We start from the raw sequence: 20,695 nt of genomic DNA, 5'->3' as shown, positions 1-20,695 counted from the left end.
TGCAAGTGTACCCTGTGGGTATGGTACAGTGTACCTCATGGCCTATGGGCCAGTCATCTGCATATAAGTTCCGGATCTTGGTGATTAACCTAAATATTGTGGAGGAAAGTGTGGAAGCTTTTTGTTCGACAATTTGTTGCGTACGCTTAGAGAATGTAAACTGTGCTCATTCAACGGCTTCAACATGCCCAATCACTTTATATACTACCGGTTTGATCCGGAATCCAGATAAACGGTTTGAACCGGATTGTACCTTTATGCATTCATGCAAGAATACTTTTAGTGTGAAAACCGCAAAGAATATCTAATCGGATTGTAAATCGGTTGTTTTAGTAATTCTTTAGAGACTGGAACTCTTCCAAAACTAACACAAACGCTGTCGTAAATTGCAATTTATGTGCCAAATAGGGGCCTTCAGAAAATCACGCAAATCGCAAATTCGACAAACGCAAAATCCGTAGCAAATTGAGGGGTAGGGAACACAAAACCGCTCGTATTTTGCTGAGACGATTTTGCGGTCTCTGCAAAATACGACGACGTAACCTCAAATAGCGACGTCCAACCAAAGTTGACTGGACTCCGTGTGCTTCCTGTTTCGCCTGGCAGCTTCAGCTTCATTATTGGATTCGACACAATGGCTAGAGGAAGAGGGTGGTCCACCCCAGAGACGCTGTACATGCTGGGGCTTGTCGAGCAGATCCTACCGTTCGGCTCAAACCAGTGGAACGCCGTCCAGTTGCAGTACAACACTGGGCTACCCAACGGCTTTGGTGCCCGCGATGCGGACTCGATCAAGAGGAAATTCTACGCTCTCAAGAACACGCGCAAGCCTACAGGTGACCCTAACTGTCCTGCAGACGTCGCGCAAGCTAAGCGCATCTATCGCACACGGGCGAGCCCCGTTTGTCATCGTTGCCAACCCCGTCTGATGGTGGTGCAGTCTCTGCATGCGTCGCAGCCATCGACAGCTCCTGCAGCAGTGTCTGCCCTGCAGAGCCCAAGCAGCAGTAGCAGCGTCAACGCAGTATTGTCCTGGCCATAAAGGCTTGGACGAAAATGGTAATAAATTACGTCCATTTTAAGATCGCCACATCTCGACTTCCAGTAGCTCAAATTAGGTATGGATGGCACCATTAAAAAAGTTGATGTCTATTAATACTTCTACTAGCAGTACGTTGCCCACTTTCGCCTTCATTCGACAAATGGCGCCTGGTAAGAAATTGTCGGCTGCTGAAAAATACCTGGTGGCAAGGGCCTACCAGTATTTCCACGATATCAAAAAGGCAAAGCCGCTGAACTGGAAGGGAGACGTCAGAGACTATGTGCACGACTGTCTAGGCTTCGCGACGGGCGCGATATCGGAAATTTGGGGGCATTGGAAGAAGTACAATGACCCAAAGTTTGCCTCGGTGGGTGGTTGCAGTATGCTTATCAGTTATAATTGATATTTAACTTTTACTAATCGAAATATGATATATTCCAGATGATAGGTCAGAAACCAACTGGCAGACCGCGCAAATACGGCGAAAGTTTGCATTCCATGGTGCGTGAGTTGGTATCGGAGATGAATAAAAGCGGGACACCTGTTTCAGCACCAAAGCTGGCTAAGCGTTTGAAAGAAGCGCACGACATTGTAGTTTCGGTGCGTTCATTGCGTCGTATCTTGCGATGAATGGGTATGCGGTTCATCAAAGGCAAGTCCCGCAACATTTTGGCAGAGTCTACCGCCAATGTCACCTTCCGCAACAAGTACCTCAAGAAAAAGCTGGCTAATCTGAACAGGAGGAACTTCCCTATTCGGCCTGAGGTGTATTTGAACGAAACATTTCGCAATTTGAACCATGTTGCGCAGCTGTCATGGGTCGATACAGATAAAGTATGATATGCGAAGAGCGGTCGCGGCCCCAGGTAATTCGCATAAATGTTTTTTTAATCACATTTGTTGTTTGTATAGTTAGTTATTTTACTGTTTATATTTTCCCAAAAGGTTCTGAATTTTTGGCGCCGGTATAATTCGTCGTGAAAAGAATGGAATTGTCGGCCTGTTGATTGACTAATCACGCGAGGTTTGGCAGTCCAACCTAAAACGCAAGCACGATGATGATTACCACGGGAATTTCAACACGGAGCAGTTCGAAAGGTGGTTTGAAAATCTGAGTGCTGTATTAGCTGCAAAATATGACCTCTGCAATATTCACATGGATGGAGCCAGCTACCACAAGAACCATATCAATCGTGCTCCAAGTTCCAGAACTCTTAAGGTCGATATTCAAGACTGGCTGCAGAAAAATGGTAAGTTAATTTGTTACTCTCCCTAACGTATTAGATATTAACAAAATTGTACTGCTGCTTAGAGATTTGGTACGACTCTAGTTACACGAAAGCAGAGTTAATGATACTTGTCCGAGCCAACAAACCCAAAGCAATCTACAGAGCGACTGAAATCGCCACGAAGCACGGCCATCTTCTCTATTATACACCGCCTTACCACCCCGAATTGCAGCCTGTCGAGCTTATCTGGGCGAACATTAAGGGAAAAATTGTCGATGACCCTGCGAGCGATATGGAGGAGCAACGCCGTAAAATCGACACCGGGTTTGATTCCCTCACCTCAGATACATGGACGGACACGCACGCCCGTGCTCAAAAATACGAAAAGATCTACATGGAGCTGGTAGACGAGTGCGAAATACAGTCGGATGAAGACGAAAGCGATGACGACGATGACGAGGATAAAAATGACAGTAATTGAGCGCATGGCCGCGTAGATATTCCCATCCTAAGATTTTTTTAACAAGTTCACCATCATGCAGCAATCACGATATGAGACAGGAAGACGGTAATTTATGCATTCTGACCGTACATCATCATCTGTTATCTTGTGTCGGCCAATTAATACATTCAATTTGTGCACGTGACCGGCTTCCAATTGCAAACAAAAACGCAAGAAATAGAAGCTTTTTCCAACAGCCGAAAAGACCGTGAAGGAGTTCAGATACGCGGAAATGGACCGCAAAATCAGAATCTACGCCCGATTTTACCCCTTATATCTAACTATCGTTACAGGTTTTATGCATGCAAGCACACCTAATTATTACCCAAAGTCCGTCCAAGGTTTGGTGTCCGGGACAATAGCTGCTTCAAACACGAACACGGTAAGCATACTCCCCTTAATTATTTCGCTGTTTTGTACTAAACTTAAGTCTTATCCCAATATTATTTACAGGTCCCACCAAATGCGTCGCTGGCTGGTATCACGCACCGGAAGGACTCCATCTGAGCTGGAGCAGCTCGGATTGCAGATAGAAGCAGGAACAACCGAGCTGCTGTCTGAGTCTGCGCGTAAACGGCGTAGGGTCGACCGAATGCTGGACAGGCTTGAGGCCGAGGGCAGCACGGACTGGGGTGCGATTCTCGGAGCGATTGACGAACGAGCTGCTACGCGTGAGGCGGAATATCGTCAAGAGCGCGATACCCAGCGTCGCCTAGAAGAGGAGAGGAGCGAGGAGCGCGAGCAACGCCGCGAAGAACAGCGCGAAGAGCGCGAGAGACTGCGTGAGGAACGCTTTTTAACCCTTATTACTGCGATTGCTAAGAAGCAAGAGTAGCTGCTGGCTACAACAGAAGCAAGTTAAGGATAGCTTTATTATTACATAAAGACTGTCCTAATCTGACTAATACCCGTTTGGCGAACCAAAAAATTGAAGAGCCGATAGATATTGTTAATACGCTTTCCTCGCTTGATAGGATGACAAGGCAACGGCAATTGCTGTTGCCGGTAGCATTGGGGGGCGCTTCCCATGCCCCACTCCGCTGCCTGTCGCAGCGACGTTATCGCGTTGCTCATTGCAAGCACACCCAGCCGACACTTTGCGGGGGCACGTTCTAGATCACCATCCTTGATCGGCGTAATAATACGCCCGCGCATCCCCTTGGACACTGGAAACGCTGTATCAGCAGCAACACCGGTCCCTTGAACAGTCATATCGGGATCGGCAAGTTTCTCTTGCAGGGCAAAGCTAATCTCCCCGTCGTTCCATGAACCGGGGTAGTTATGCTTTGCCCACACGAGAGTCCCATCACAGCCATAGCAAAGTGTGCCAGTCACAAGTACCGAATGTAGCCAACCTAAAATCATAACGCATGCATACATGTTAGTCGATAGAAAATAAATATCTATACCAACGTGATTCATACCGTTGTAGTGCGCGTTTTGCAAGTCGACGCCCGATGGCTCCTGAACTCGATAGTTCTTTCCATCAACAAATCCCCATACACCCTCTACCAAAGGCTCGCGCGCTTTAACTGCTGCCGCCCACGCGACTTGCGTCTGCTTGGTAGGATAGCGAACAGCAGCATCGGGAAGCTCATTAAGCGCTAGCTCCAGCGCTATTTCAGCCCTTGCCAACACACTTGACAAAGTAGCTGGCGGACTACCGAATATTTCACACAGTGTCTTCTGTTCTACAGCTGCCGTGTAGAAGTGCAGCACACAACCTAGTACTGCATGCAAGAAACGCAGTTTTGGCGGGCGTCCGCGCTGACCGGGCCTCCACTTGAGCTGGTAGAACTTGGCAAACTTCGCTAGGAGTAACTCGAACGCTGTGGGTGGTAGGGATACGGCAGCTATGAAGCTACCAGGAAGCTTTTCGTCGTAGAGTTGCTGCCACGCGGATTGGAGCGGGTCCTGCAGACTCGCTACGGTAAGGTAGTCTCTCTCCTTGGTAGTGCCTCTTAGTAGAAGCAGGCGCAGCGCTCGTCTGCGCCGTTGTTGATGTGCGGAAGCTTTTGCCGCAACGACAGCCTTCACGTCCATCGGAGTAATGCGAACTGCAAGAACACCAGAGCCAAGCATGATACTGTATTTGTAAGTTCTGACAAATATCGATAATTTTGTGTCATTTATAAGACACCTCATGGTGTAGCCATCTCGCAGATGCAGGCACAAATGTGATTTGCGAGATTTTGCGTTCACCTACACCTAGATTTGCGTTGGGATTGTGAGCGCCAAAATCACAAGCAAAATGCAACCACAGAGTAGGCAAGTTTAGGCGGCGACAAATAGTCTATGGAGAGGATTGCAACTCCAGGGCTTAGCGGAAAACACAGTAGCGATAACGATCAATCCAGTGATATGCATTACAATGTATGAAAACGATGGTAAGTGCATCGAATAGCATTCGCAAAATCACTCGCAATTTGCAGACTCCAAAATCGTCTCCGCAAATTGCGACTGATTTTGCGAGCGCATCGGTGCATTTTGCTACAGGATTTGCGTTTGTCGAATTTGCGACTTGCGTGATTTTCTGAAGTCCCCCAATACGTCCCAATTTGCGTCGTGTTTGCTACAACCGATGATGCCGACCAAAACCTTATAGCAATTGTCGTATCCAGCAGATAAATACTAAGTACGAAGTATACCTCGTAAACATGATAATCACATATGAGAACGTAGATGAAACGATATACAGTACAATTTCGATATTGTAGCGCGTTGTCTTGCTTGAATTTTGCTGCACGATCACTCTCCATCGTCTGTTGTACAAGGCTGCACATGCCAGCATGTTGCCGTAAATTTGCAGCGGGGTTGCGGTAGCGCACAGGAAAGGTTTCCGACTCAAAGAGTCCAACCAGGGTCTTATCCGAGGACCCGCGAAACAAGTCAAAGACTTCATGGTAAGAATGAGAACTGTCTTGAAAGCTTGCTGCGGCAGCGCCGCCTATTCCTACTATCTATGGCTGACTATCTAGCATAGTCAGCCCTACATGGTTGGCAGCTCCTTTATAAGGATGTCCACTACGAGCGGAGATAATGGGGGCCTTCAGAAAATCGCGCAAATCACATTTCGTCGCAATTTGAGAGCGATTTTGCGTTCACCTACACCTAGATTTGCGTTGGGATTGTGAGCGCCAAAATCACAAGCAAAATGCAACCACAGAGTAGGCAAGTTTAGGCGGCGACAAATAGTCTATGGAGAGGATTGCAACTCCAGGGCTTAGCGGAAAACACAGTAGCGATAACGATCAATCCAGTGATATGCATTACAATGTATGAAAACGATGGTAAGTGCATCGAATAGCATTCGCAAAATCACTCGCAATTTGCAGACTCCAAAATCGTCTCCGCAAATTGCGACTGATTTTGTGAGCGCATCGGTGCATTTTGCTACAGGATTTGCGTTTGTCGAATTTGCGACTTGCGTGATTTTCTGAAGTCCCCCAATACGTCCCAATTTGCGTCGTGTTTGCTACAACCGATGATGCCGACCAAAACCTTATAGCAATTGTCGTATCCAGCAGATAAATACTAAGTACGAAGTATACCTCGTAAACATGATAATCACATATGAGAACGTAGATGAAACGATATACAGTAGAATTTCGATATTGTAGCGCGTTGTCTTGCTTGAATTTTGCTGCACGATCACTCTCCATCGTCTGTTGTACAAGGCTGCACATGCCAGCATGTTGCCGTAAATTTGCAGCGGGGTTGCGGTAGCGCACAGGAAAAGTTTCCGACTCAAAGAGTCCAACCAGGGTCTTATCCGAGGACCCGCGAAACAAGTCAAAGACTTCTTGGTAAGAATGAGAACTGTCTTGAAAGCTTGCTGCGGCAGCGCCGCCTATTCCTACTATCTATGGCTGACTATCTAGCATAGTCAGTCCTACATGGTTGGCAGCTCCTTTATAAGGATGTCCACTACGAGCGGAGATAATGGGGGCCTTCAGAAAATCGCGCAAATCACATTTCGTCGCAATTTGAGAGCGATTTTGCGTTCACCTACACCTAGATTTGCGTTGGGATTGTGAGCGCCAAAATCACAAGCAAAATGCAACCACAGAGTAGGCAAGTTTAGGCGGCGACAAATAGTCTATGGAGAGGATTGCAACTCCAGGGCTTAGCGGAAAACACAGTAGCGATAACGATCAATCCAGTGATATGCATTACAATGTATGAAAACGATGGTAAGTGCATCGAATAGCATTCGCAAAATCACTCGCAATTTGCAGACTCCAAAATCGTCTCCGCAAATTGCGACTGATTTTGCGAGCGCATCGGTGCATTTTGCTACAGGATTTGCGTTTGTCGAATTTGCGACTTGCGTGATTTTCTGAAGTCCCCCAATACGTCCCAATTTGCGTCGTGTTTGCTACAACCGATGATGCCGACCAAAACCTTATAGCAATTGTCGTATCCAGCAGATAAATACTAAGTACGAAGTATACCTCGTAAACATGATAATCACATATGAGAACGTAGATGAAACGATATACAGTAGAATTTCGATATTGTAGCGCGTTGTCTTGCTTGAATTTTGCTGCACGATCACTCTCCATCGTCTGTTGTACAAGGCTGCACATGCCAGCATGTTGCCGTAAATTTGCAGCGGGGTTGCGGTAGCGCACAGGAAAGGTTTCCGACTCAAAGAGTCCAACCAGGGTCTTATCCGAGGACCCGCGAAACAAGTCAAAGACTTCTTGGTAAGAATGAGAACTGTCTTGAAAGCTTGCTGCGGCAGCGCCGCCTATTCCTACTATCTATGGCTGACTATCTAGCATAGTCAGCCCTACATGGTTGGCAGCTCCTTTATAAGGATGTCCACTACGAGCGGAGATAATGGGGGCCTTCAGAAAATCGCGCAAATCACATTTCGTCGCAATTTGAGAGCGATTTTGCGTTCACCTACACCTAGATTTGCGTTGGGATTGTGAGCGCCAAAATCACAAGCAAAATGCAACCACAGAGTAGGCAAGTTTAGGCGGCGACAAATAGTCTATGGAGAGGATTGCAACTCCAGGGCTTAGCGGAAAACACAGTAGCGATAACGATCAATCCAGTGATATGCATTACAATGTATGAAAACGATGGTAAGTGCATCGAATAGCATTCGCAAAATCACTCGCAATTTGCAGACTCCAAAATCGTCTCCGCAAATTGCGACTGATTTTGCGAGCGCATCGGTGCATTTTGCTACAGGATTTGCGTTTGTCGAATTTGCGACTTGCATGATTTTCTGAAGTCCCCCAATACGTCCCAATTTGCGTCGTGTTTGCTACAACCGATGATGCCGACCAAAACCTTATAGCAATTGTCGTATCCAGCAGATAAATACTAAGTACGAAGTATACCTCGTAAACATGATAATCACATATGAGAACGTAGATGAAACGATATACAGTAGAATTTCGATATTGTAGCGCGTTGTCTTGCTTGAATTTTGCTGCACGATCACTCTCCATCGTCTGTTGTACAAGGCTGCACATGCCAGCATGTTGCCGTAAATTTGCAGCGGGGTTGCGGTAGCGCACAGGAAAGGTTTCCGACTCAAAGAGTCCAACCAGGGTCTTATCCGAGGACCCGCGAAACAAGTCAAAGACTTCTTGGTAAGAATGAGAACTGTCTTGAAAGCTTGCTGCGGCAGCGCCGCCTATTCCTACTATCTATGGCTGACTATCTAGCATAGTCAGCCCTACATGGTTGGCAGCTCCTTTATAAGGATGTCCACTACGAGCGGAGATAATGGGGGCCTTCAGAAAATCGCGCAAATCACATTTCGTCGCAATTTGAGAGCGATTTTGCGTTCACCTACACCTAGATTTGCGTTGGGATTGTGAGCGCCAAAATCACAAGCAAAATGCAACCACAGAGTAGGCAAGTTTAGGCGGCGACAAATAGTCTATGGAGAGGATTGCAACTCCAGGGCTTAGCGGAAAACACAGTAGCGATAACGATCAATCCAGTGATATGCATTACAATGTATGAAAACGATGGTAAGTGCATCGAATAGCATTCGCAAAATCACTCGCAATTTGCAGACTCCAAAATCGTCTCCGCAAATTGCGACTGATTTTGCGAGCGCATCGGTGCATTTTGCTACAGGATTTGCGTTTGTCGAATTTGCGACTTGCGTGATTTTCTGAAGTCCCCCAATACGTCCCAATTTGCGTCGTGTTTGCTACAACCGATGATGCCGACCAAAACCTTATAGCAATTGTCGTATCCAGCAGATAAATACTAAGTACGAAGTATACCTCGTAAACATGATAATCACATATGAGAACGTAGATGAAACGATATATAGTAGAATTTCGATATTGTAGCGCGTTGTCTTGCTTGAATTTTGCTGCACGATCACTCTCCATCGTCTGTTGTACAAGGCTGCACATGCCAGCATGTTGCCGTAAATTTGCAGCGGGGTTGCGGTAGCGCACAGGAAAGGTTTCCGACTCAAAGAGTCCAACCAGGGTCTTATCCGAGGACCCGCGAAACAAGTCAAAGACTTCTTGGTAAGAATGAGAACTGTCTTGAAAGCTTGCTGCGGCAGCGCCGCCTATTCCTACTATCTATGGCTGACTATCTAGCATAGTCAGCCCTACATGGTTGGCAGCTCCTTTATAAGGATGTCCACTACGAGCGGAGATAATGGGGGCCTTCAGAAAATCGCGCAAATCACATTTCGTCGCAATTTGAGAGCGATTTTGCGTTCACCTACACCTAGATTTGCGTTGGGATTGTGAGCGCCAAAATCACAAGCAAAATGCAACCACAGAGTAGGCAAGGTTAGGCGGCGACAAATAGTCTATGGAGAGGATTGCAACTCCAGGGCTTAGCGGAAAACACAGTAGCGATAACGATCAATCCAGTGATATGCATTACAATGTATGAAAACGATGGTAAGTGCATCGAATAGCATTCGCAAAATCACTCGCAATTTGCAGACTCCAAAATCGTCTCCGCAAATTGCGACTGATTTTGCGAGCGCATCGGTGCATTTTGCTACAGGATTTGCGTTTGTCGAATTTGCGACTTGCGTGATTTTCTGAAGTCCCCCAATACGTCCCAATTTGCGTCGTGTTTGCTACAACCGATGATGCCGACCAAAACCTTATAGCAATTGTCGTATCCAGCAGATAAATACTAAGTACGAAGTATACCTCGTAAACATGATAATCACATATGAGAACGTAGATGAAACGATATACAGTAGAATTTCGATATTGTAGCGCGTTGTCTTGCTTGAATTTTGCTGCACGATCACTCTCCATCGTCTGTTGTACAAGGCTGCACATGCCAGCATGTTGCCGTACATTTGCAGCGGGGTTGCGGTAGCGCACAGGAAAGGTTTCCGACTCAAAGAGTCCAACCAGGGTCTTATCCGAGGACCCGCGAAACAAGTCAAAGACTTCTTGGTAAGAATGAGAACTGTCTTGAAAGCTTGCTGCGGCAGCGCCGCCTATTCCTACTATCTATGGCTGACTATCTAGCATAGTCAGCCCTACATGGTTGGCAGCTCCTTTATAAGGATGTCCACTACGAGCGGAGATAATGGGGGCCTTCAGAAAATCGCGCAAATCACATTTCGTCGCAATTTGAGAGCGATTTTGCGTTCACCTACACCTAGATTTGCGTTGGGATTGTGAGCGCCAAAATCACAAGCAAAATGCAACCACAGAGTAGGCAAGTTTAGGCGGCGACAAATAGTCTATGGAGAGGATTGCAACTCCAGGGCTTAGCGGAAAACACAGTAGCGATAACGATCAATCCAGTGATATGCATTACAATGTATGAAAACGATGGTAAGTGCATCGAATAGCATTCGCAAAATCACTCGCAATTTGCAGACTCCAAAATCGTCTCCGCAAATTGCGACTGATTTTGCGAGCGCATCGGCGCATTTTGCTACAGGATTTGCGTTTGTCAAATTTGCGACTTGCGTGATTTTCTGAAGTCCCCCAATACGTCCCAATTTGCGTCGTGTTTGCTACAACCGATGATGCCGACCAAAACCTTATAGCAATTGTCGTATCCAGCAGATAAATACTAAGTACGAAGTATACCTCGTAAACATGATAATCACATATGAGAACGTAGATGAAACGATATATAGTAGAATTTCGATATTGTAGCGCGTTGTCTTGCTTGAATTTTGCTGCACGATCGCTCTCCATCGTCTGTTGTACAAGGCTGCACATGCCAGCATGTTGCCGTAAATTTGCAGCGGGGTTGCGGTAGCGCACAGGAAAGGTTTCCGACTCAAAGAGTCCAACCAGGGTCTTATCCGAGGACCCGCGAAACAAGTCAAAGACTTCTTGGTAAGAATGAGAACTGTCTTGAAAGCTTGCTGCGGCAGCGCCGCCTATTCCTACTATCTATGGCTGACTATCTAGCATAGTCAGCCCTACATGGTTGGCAGCTCCTTTATAAGGATGTCCACTACGAGCGGAGATAATGGGGGCCTTCAGAAAATCACGCAAATCACATTTCGTCGCAATTTGAGAGCGATTTTGCGTTCACCTACACCTAGATTTGCGTTGGGATTGTGAGCGCCAAAATCACAAGCAAAATGCAACCACAGAGTAGGCAAGGTTAGGCGGCGACAAATAGTCTATGGAGAGGATTGCAACTCCAGGGCTTAGCGGAAAACACAGTAGCGATAACGATCAATCCAGTGATATGCATTACAATGTATGAAAACGATGGTAAGTGCATCGAATAGCATTCGCAAAATCACTCGCAATTTGCAGACTCCAAAATCGTCTCCGCAAATTGCGACTGATTTTGCGAGCGCATCGGTGCATTTTGCTACAGGATTTGCGTTTGTCGAATTTGCGACTTGCGTGATTTTCTGAAGTCCCCCAATACGTCCCAATTTGCGTCGTGTTTGCTACAACCGATGATGCCGACCAAAACCTTATAGCAATTGTCGTATCCAGCAGATAAATACTAAGTACGAAGTATACCTCGTAAACATGATAATCACATATGAGAACGTAGATGAAACGATATATAGTAGAATTTCGATATTGTAGCGCGTTGTCTTGCTTGAATTTTGCTGCACGATCACTCTCCATCGTCTGTTGTACAAGGCTGCACATGCCAGCATGTTGCCGTAAATTTGCAGCGGGGTTGCGGTAGCGCACAGGAAAGGTTTCCGACTCAAAGAGTCCAACCAGGGTCTTATCCGAGGACCCGCGAAACAAGTCAAAGACTTCTTGGTAAGAATGAGAACTGTCTTGAAAGCTTGCTGCGGCAGCGCCGCCTATTCCTACTATCTATGGCTGACTATCTAGCATAGTCAGCCCTACATGGTTGGCAGCTCCTTTATAAGGATGTCCACTACGAGCGGAGATAATGGGGGCCTTCAGAAAATCGCGCAAATCACATTTCGTCGCAATTTGAGAGCGATTTTGCGTTCACCTACACCTAGATTTGCGTTGGGATTGTGAGCGCCAAAATCACAAGCAAAATGCAACCACAGAGTAGGCAAGGTTAGGCGGCGACAAATAGTCTATGGAGAGGATTGCAACTCCAGGGCTTAGCGGAAAACACAGTAGCGATAACGATCAATCCAGTGATATGCATTACAATGTATGAAAACGATGGTAAGTGCATCGAATAGCATTCGCAAAATCACTCGCAATTTGCAGACTCCAAAATCGTCTCCGCAAATTGCGACTGATTTTGCGAGCGCATCGGCGCATTTTGCTACAGGATTTGCGTTTGTCGAATTTGCGACTTGCGTGATTTTCTGAAGTCCCCCAATACGTCCCAATTTGCGTCGTGTTTGCTACAACCGATGATGCCGACCAAAACCTTATAGCAATTGTCGTATCCAGCAGATAAATACTAAGTACGAAGTATACCTCGTAAACATGATAATCACATATGAGAACGTAGATGAAACGATATATAGTACAATTTCGATATTGTAGCGCGTTGTCTTGCTTGAATTTTGCTGCACGATCACTCTCCATCGTCTGTTGTACAAGGCTGCACATGCCAGCATGTTGCCGTAAATTTGCAGCGGGGTTGCGGTAGCGCACAGGAAAGGTTTCCGACTCAAAGAGTCCAACCAGGGTCTTATCCGAGGACCCGCGAAACAAGTCAAAGACTTCTTGGTAAGAATGAGAACTGTCTTGAAAGCTTGCTGCGGCAGCGCCGCCTATTCCTACTATCTATGGCTGACTATCTAGCATAGTCAGCCCTACATGGTTGGCAGCTCCTTTATAAGGATGTCCACTACGAGCGGAGATAATGGGGACCTTCAGAAAATCACGCAAATCACATTTCGTCGCAATTTGAGAGCGATTTTGCGTTCACCTACACCTAGATTTGCGTTGGGATTGTGAGCTCCAAAATCACAAGCAAAATGCAACCACAGAGTAGGCAAGGTTAGGCGGCGACAAATAGTCTATGGAGAGGATTGCAACTCCAGGGCTTAGTGGAAAACATAGTAGCGATAACGATCAATCCAGTGATATGCATTACAATGTATGAAAACGATGGTAAGTGCATCGAATAGCATTCGCAAAATCACTCGCAATTTGCAGACTCCAAAATCGTCTTCGCAAATTGCGACTGATTTTGCGAGCGCATCGGTGCATTTTGCTACAGGATTTGCGTTTGTCAAATTTGCGATTTGCGTGATTTTCTGAAGTCCCCCAATACGTCCCAATTTGCGTCGTGTTTGCTACAACCGATGATGCCGACCAAAACCTTATAGCAATTGTCGTATCCAGCAGATAAATACTAAGTACGAAGTATACCTCGTAAACATGATAATCACATATGAGAACGTAGATGAAACGATATATAGTAGAATTTCGATATTGTAGCGCGTTGTCTTGCTTGAATTTTGCTGCACGATCACTCTCCATCGTCTGTTGTACAAGGCTGCACATGCCAGCATGTTGCCGTAAATTTGCAGCGGGGTTGCGGTAGCGCACAGGAAAAGTTTCCGACTCAAAGAGTCCAACCAGGGTCTTATCCGAGGACCCGCGAAACAAGTCAAAGACTTCTTGGTAAGAATGAGAACTGTCTTGAAAGCTTGCTGCGGCAGCGCCGCCTATTCCTACTATCTATGGCTGACTATCTAGCATAGTCAGCCCTACATGGTTGGCAGCTCCTTTATAAGGATGTCCACTACGAGCGGAGATAATGGGGACCTTCAGAAAATCACGCAAATCACATTTCGTCGCAATTTGAGAGCGATTTTGCGTTCACCTACACCTAGATTTGCGTTGGGATTGTGAGCGCCAAGATCACAAGCAAAATGCAACCACAGAGTAGGCAAGGTTAGGCGGCGACAAATAGTCTATGGAGAGGATTGCAACTCCAGGGCTTAGCGGAAAACACAGTAGCGATAACGATCAATCCAGTGATATGCATTACAATGTATGAACACGATGGTAAGTGCATCGAATAGCATTCGCAAAATCACTCGCAATTTGCAGACTCCAAAATCGTCTCCGCAAATTGCGACTGATTTTGCGAGCGCATCGGCGCATTTTGCTACAGGATTTGCGTTTGTCAAATTTGCGATTTGCGTGATTTTCTGATGTCCCCCAATACGTCCCAATTTGCGTCGTGTTTGCTACAACCGATGATGCCGACCAAAACCTTATAGCAATTGTCGTATCCAGCAGATAAATACTAAGTACGAAGTATACCTCGTAAACATGATAATCACATATGAGAACGTAGATGAAACGATATATAGTAGAATTTCGATATTGTAGCGCGTTGTCTTGCTTGAATTTTGCTGCACGATCACTCTCCATCGTCTGTTGTACAAGGCTGCACATGCCAGCATGTTGCCGTAAATTTGCAGCGGGGTTGCGGTAGCGCACAGGAAAAGTTTCCGACTCAAAGAGTCCAACCAGGGTCTTATCCGAGGACCCGCGAAACAAGTCAAAGACTTCTTGGTAAGAATGAGAACTGTCTTGAAAGCTTGCTGCGGCAGCGCCGCCTATTCCTACTATCTATGGCTGACTATCTAGCATAGTCAGTCCTACATGGTTGGCAGCTCCTTTATAAGGATGTCCACTACGAGCGGAGATAATGGGGGCCTTCAGAAAATCACGCAAATCACATTTCGTCGCAATTTGAGAGCGATTTTGCGTTCACCTACACCTAGATTTGCGTTGGGATTGTGAGCTCCAAAATCACAAGCAAAATGCAACCACAGAGTAGGCAAGGTTAGGCGGCGACAAATAGTCTATGGAGAGGATTGCAACTCCAGGGCTTAGTGGAAAACATAGTAGCGATAACGATCAATCCAGTGATATGCATTACAATGTATGAAAACGATGGTAAGTGCATCGAATAGCATTCGCAAAATCACTCGCAATTTGCAGACTCCAAAATCGTCTTCGCAAATTGCGACTGATTTTGCGAGCGCATCGGTGCATTTTGCTACAGGATTTGCGTTTGTCAAATTTGCGATTTGCGTGATTTTCTGAAGTCCCCCAATACGTCCCAATTTGCGTCGTGTTTGCTACAACCGATGATGCCGACCAAAACCTTATAGCAATTGTCGTATCCAGCAGATAAATACTAAGTACGAAGTATACCTCGTAAACATGATAATCACATATGAGAACGTAGATGAAACGATATACAGTAGAATTTCGATATTGTAGCGCGTTGTCTTGCTTGAATTTTGCTGCACGATCACTCTCCATCGTCTGTTGTACAAGGCTGCACATGCCAGCATGTTGCCGTAAATTTGCAGCGGGGTTGCGGTAGCACACAGGAAAGGTTTCCGACTCAAAGAGTCCAACCAGGGTCTTATCCGAGGACCCGCGAAACAAGTCAAAGACTTCTTGGTAAGAATGAGAACTGTCTTGAAAGCTTGCTGCGGCAGCGCCGCCTATTCCTACTATCTATGGCTGACTATCTAGCATAGTCAGCCCTACATGGTTGGCAGCTCCTTTATAAGGATGTCCACTACGAGCGGAGATAATGGGGGCCTTCAGAAAATCGCGCAAATCACATTTCGTCGCAATTTGAGAGCGATTTTGCGTTCACCTACACCTAGATTTGCGTTGGGATTGTGAGCGCCAAAATCACAAACAAAATGCAACCACAGAGTAGGCAAGTTTAGGCGGCGACAAATAGTCTATGGAGAGGATTGCAACTCCAGGGCTTAGCGGAAAACACAGTAGCGATAACGATCAATCCAGTGATATGCATTACAATGTATGAAAACGATGGTAAGTGCATCGAATAGCATTCGCAAAATCACTCGCAATTTGCAGACTCCAAAATCGTCTCCGCAAATTGCGACTGATTTTGCGAGCGCATCGGTGCATTTTGCTACAGGATTTGCGTTTGTCGAATTTGCGACTTGCGTGATTTTCTGAAGTCCCCCAATACGTCCCAATTTGCGTCGTGTTTGCTACAACCGATGATGCCGACCAAAACCTTATAGCAATTGTCGTATCCAGCAGATAAATACTAAGTACGAAGTATACCTCGTAAACATGATAATCACATATGAGAACGTAGATGAAACGATATATAGTAGAATTTCGATATTGTAGCGCGTTGTCTTGCTTGAATTTTGCTGCACGATCACTCTCCATCGTCTGTTGTACAAGGCTGCACATGCCAGCATGTTGCCGTAAATTTGCAGCGGGGTTGCGGTAGCGCACAGGAAAGGTTTCCGACTCAAAGAGTCCAACCAGGGTCTTATCCGAGGACCCGCGAAACAAGTCAAAGACTTCATGGTAAGAATGAGAACTGTCTTGAAAGCTTGCTGCGGCAGCGCCGCCTATTCCTACTATCTATGGCTGACTATCTAGCATAGTCAGCCCTACATGGTTGGCAGCTCCTTTATAAGGATGTCCACTACGAGCGGAGATAATGGGGGCCTTCAGAAAATCGCGCAAATCACATTTCGTCGCAATTTGAGAGCGATTTTGCGTTCACCTACACCTAGATTTGCGTTGGGATTGTGAGCGCCAAAATCACAAGCAAAATGCAACCACAGAGTAGGCAAGTTTAGGCGGCGACAAATAGTCTATGGAGAGGATTGCAACTCCAGGGCTTAGCGGAAAACACAGTAGCGATAACGATCAATCCAGTGATATGCATTACAATGTATGAAAACGATGGTAAGTGCATCGAATAGCATTCGCAAAATCACTCGCAATTTGCAGACTCCAAAATCGTCTCCGCAAATTGCGACTGATTTTGCGAGCGCATCGGTGCATTTTGCTACAGGATTTGCGTTTGTCGAATTTGCGACTTGCGTGATTTTCTGAAGTCCCCCAATACGTCCCAATTTGCGTCGTGTTTGCTACAACCGATGATGCCGACCAAAACCTTATAGCAATTGTCGTATCCAGCAGATAAATACTAAGTACGAAGTATACCTCGTAAACATGATAATCACATATGAGAACGTAGATGAAACGATATACAGTACAATTTCGATATTGTAGCGCGTTGTCTTGCTTGAATTTTGCTGCACGATCACTCTCCATCGTCTGTTGTACAAGGCTGCACATGCCAGCATGTTGCCGTAAATTTGCAGCGGGGTTGCGGTAGCGCACAGGAAAGGTTTCCGACTCAAAGAGTCCAACCAGGGTCTTATCCGAGGACCCGCGAAACAAGTCAAAGACTTCTTGGTAAGAATGAGAACTGTCTTGAAAGCTTGCTGCGGCAGCGCCGCCTATTCCTACTATCTATGGCTGACTATCTAGCATAGTCAGCCCTACATGGTTGGCAGCTCCTTTATAAGGATGTCCACTACGAGCGGAGATAATGGGGGCCTTCAGAAAATCGCGCAAATCACATTTCGTCGCAATTTGAGAGCGATTTTGCGTTCACCTACACCTAGATTTGCGTTGGGATTGTGAGCGCCAAAATCACAAGCAAAATGCAACCACAGAGTAGGCAAGTTTAGGCGGCGACAAATAGTCTATGGAGAGGATTGCAACTCCAGGGCTTAGCGGAAAACACAGTAGCGATAACGATCAATCCAGTGATATGCATTACAATGTATGAAAACGATGGTAAGTGCATCGAATAGCATTCGCAAAATCACTCGCAATTTGCAGACTCCAAAATCGTCTCCGCAAATTGCGACTGATTTTGCGAGCGCATCGGTGCATTTTGCTACAGGATTTGCGTTTGTCGAATTTGCGACTTGCGTGATTTTCTGAAGTCCCCCAATACGTCCCAATTTGCGTCGTGTTTGCTACAACCGATGATGCCGACCAAAACCTTATAGCAATTGTCGTATCCAGCAGATAAATACTAAGTACGAAGTATACCTCGTAAACATGATAATCACATATGAGAACGTACATGAAACGATATATAGTAGAATTTCGATATTGTAGCGCGTTGTCTTGCTTGAATTTTGCTGCACGATCACTCTCCATCGTCTGTTGTACAAGGCTGCACATGCCAGCATGTTGCCGTAAATTTGCAGCGGGGTTGCGGTAGCGCACAGGAAAGGTTTCCGACTCAAAGAGTCCAACCAGGGTCTTATCCGAGGACCCGCGAAACAAGTCAAAGACTTCTTGGTAAGAATGAGAACTGTCTTGAAAGCTTGCTGCGGCAGCGCCGCCTATTCCTACTATCTATGGCTGACTATCTAGCATAGTCAGCCCTACATGGTTGGCAGCTCCTTTATAAGGATGTCCACTACGAGCGGAGATAATGGGGGCCTTCAGAAAATCGCGCAAATCACATTTCGTCGCAATTTGAGAGCGATTTTGCGTTCACCTACACCTAGATTTGCGTTGGGATTGTGAGCGCCAAAATCACAAGCAAAATGCAACCACAGAGTAGGCAAGTTTAGGCGGCGACAAATAGTCTATGGAGAGGATTGCAACTCCAGGGCTTAGCGGAAAACACAGTAGCGATAACGATCAATCCAGTGATATGCATTACAATGTATGAAAACGATGGTAAGTGCATCGAATAGCATTCGCAAAATCACTCGCAATTTGCAGACTCCAAAATCGTCTCCGCAAATTGCGACTGATTTTGTGAGCGCATCGGTGCATTTTGCTACAGGATTTGCGTTTGTCGAATTTGCGACTTGCGTGATTTTCTGAAGTCCCCCAATACGTCCCAATTTGCGTCGTGTTTGCTACAACCGATGATGCCGACCAAAACCTTATAGCAATTGTCGTATCCAGCAGATAAATACTAAGTACGAAGTATACCTCGTAAACATGATAATCACATATGAGAACGTAGATGAAACGATATATAGTAGAATTTCGATATTGTAGCGCGTTGTCTTGCTTGAATTTTGCTGCACGATCACTCTCCATCGTCTGTTGTACAAGGCTGCACATGCCAGCATGTTGCCGTAAATTTGCAGCGGGGTTGCGGTAGCGCACAGGAAAGGTTTCCGACTCAAAGAGTCCAACCAGGGTCTTATCCGAGGACCCGCGAAACAAGTCAAAGACTTCTTGGTAAGAATGAGAACTGTCTTGAAAGCTTGCTGCGGCAGCGCCGCCTATTCCTACTATCTATGGCTGACTATCTAGCATAGTCAGCCCTACATGGTTGGCAGCTCCTTTATAAGGATGTCCACTACGAGCGGAGATAATGGGGACCTTCAGAAAATCACGCAAATCACATTTCGTCGCAATTTGAGAGCGATTTTGCGTTCACCTACACCTAGATTTGCGTTGGGATTGTGAGCTCCAAAATCACAAGCAAAATGCAACCACAGAGTAGGCAAGGTTAGGCGGCGACAAATAGTCTATGGAGAGGATTGCAACTCCAGGGCTTAGTGGAAAACATAGTAGCGATAACGATCAATCCAGTGATATGCATTACAATGTATGAAAACGATGGTAAGTGCATCGAATAGCATTCGCAAAATCACTCGCAATTTGCAGACTCCAAAATCGTCTTCGCAAATTGCGACTGATTTTGCGAGCGCATCGGTGCATTTTGCTACAGGATTTGCGTTTGTCAAATTTGCGATTTGCGTGATTTTCTGAAGTCCCCCAATACGTCCCAATTTGCGTCGTGTTTGCTACAACCGATGATGCCGACCAAAACCTTATAGCAATTGTCGTATCCAGCAGATAAATACTAAGTACGAAGTATACCTCGTAAACATGATAATCACATATGAGAACGTAGATGAAACGATATATAGTAGAATTTCGATATTGTAGCGCGTTGTCTTGCTTGAATTTTGCTGCACGATCACTCTCCATCGTCTGTTGTACAAGGCTGCACATGCCAGCATGTTGCCGTAAATTTGCAGCGGGGTTGCGGTAGCGCACAGGAAAAGTTTCCGACTCAAAGAGTCCAACCAGGGTCTTATCCGAGGACCCGCGAAACAAGTCAAAGACTTCTTGGTAAGAATGAGAACTGTCTTGAAAGCTTGCTGCGGCAGCGCCGCCTATTCCTACTATCTATGGCTGACTATCTAGCATAGTCAGCCCTACATGGTTGGCAGCTCCTTTATAAGGATGTCCACTACGAGCGGAGATAATGGGGGCCTTCAGAAAATCACGCAAATCACATTTCGTCGCAATTTGAGAGCGATTTTGCGTTCACCTACACCTAGATTTGCGTTGGGATTGTGAGCTCCAAGATCACAAGCAAAATGCAACCACAGAGTAGGCAAGGTTAGGCGGCGACAAATAGTCTATGGAGAGGATTGCAACTCCAGGGCTTAGCGGAAAACACAGTAGCGATAACGATCAATCCAGTGATATGCATTACAATGTATGAAAACGATGGTAAGTGCATCGAATAGCATTCGCAAAATCACTCGCAATTTGCAGACTCCAAAATCGTCTCCGCAAATTGCGACTGATTTTGCGAGCGCATCGGCGCATTTTGCTACAGGATTTGCGTTTGTCAAATTTGCGATTTGCGTGATTTTCTGAAGTCCCCCAATACGTCCCAATTTGCGTCGTGTTG

General features: G+C 46.0%; 4 protein-coding genes across 4 annotated transcripts; 3 read left to right on the top strand and 1 right to left on the bottom strand.

Moving 5' to 3' along the window:
* Positions 1-664: 664 nt before the first annotated feature.
* On the top strand, positions 665-874 carry PHYSODRAFT_401812 (hypothetical protein; the record flags this gene model as incomplete). The annotated part of the gene is made up of 1 exon (XM_009536781.1): positions 665-874. A coding segment is annotated over one exon (210 nt), but the record flags the coding sequence as incomplete, so codon positions are not given.
* Positions 875-1,202: 328 nt separating this feature from the next.
* Positions 1,203-2,752, top strand: PHYSODRAFT_522715 (hypothetical protein; the record flags this gene model as incomplete). Its single annotated transcript, XM_009536780.1, has 4 exons — positions 1,203-1,332; positions 1,491-1,658; positions 1,719-1,876; positions 2,327-2,752. 4 exons carry the CDS (start codon positions 1,203-1,205, stop codon positions 2,750-2,752), a joined length of 882 nt encoding a protein of 293 aa, XP_009535075.1.
* A 484-nt stretch (positions 2,753-3,236) lies between these two features.
* Positions 3,237-3,608, top strand: PHYSODRAFT_305456 (hypothetical protein; the record flags this gene model as incomplete). Its single annotated transcript, XM_009536779.1, has 1 exon — positions 3,237-3,608. The coding sequence occupies one exon, from the start codon at positions 3,237-3,239 to the stop codon at positions 3,606-3,608; it is 372 nt and encodes a 123-aa protein (XP_009535074.1).
* A 41-nt stretch (positions 3,609-3,649) lies between these two features.
* PHYSODRAFT_522767 (hypothetical protein) lies at positions 3,650-4,816 on the bottom strand (the record flags this gene model as incomplete). The annotated part of the gene is made up of 2 exons (XM_009536778.1): positions 3,650-4,128; positions 4,198-4,816. The coding sequence occupies 2 exons, from the start codon at positions 4,814-4,816 to the stop codon at positions 3,650-3,652; spliced, it is 1,098 nt and encodes a 365-aa protein (XP_009535073.1).
* Between the last annotated feature and the right edge of the window lie 15,879 nt (positions 4,817-20,695).

Source organism: Phytophthora sojae (assembly GCF_000149755.1).
Source record: "Phytophthora sojae unplaced genomic scaffold PHYSOscaffold_9, whole genome shotgun sequence".
In the NCBI taxonomy this organism is placed as follows: Eukaryota; Oomycota; class Peronosporomycetes; order Peronosporales; family Peronosporaceae; genus Phytophthora; species Phytophthora sojae.
Note: the sequence above shows the minus strand (reverse complement) of the source record. Positions and strands in the feature narration are given on the sequence as shown.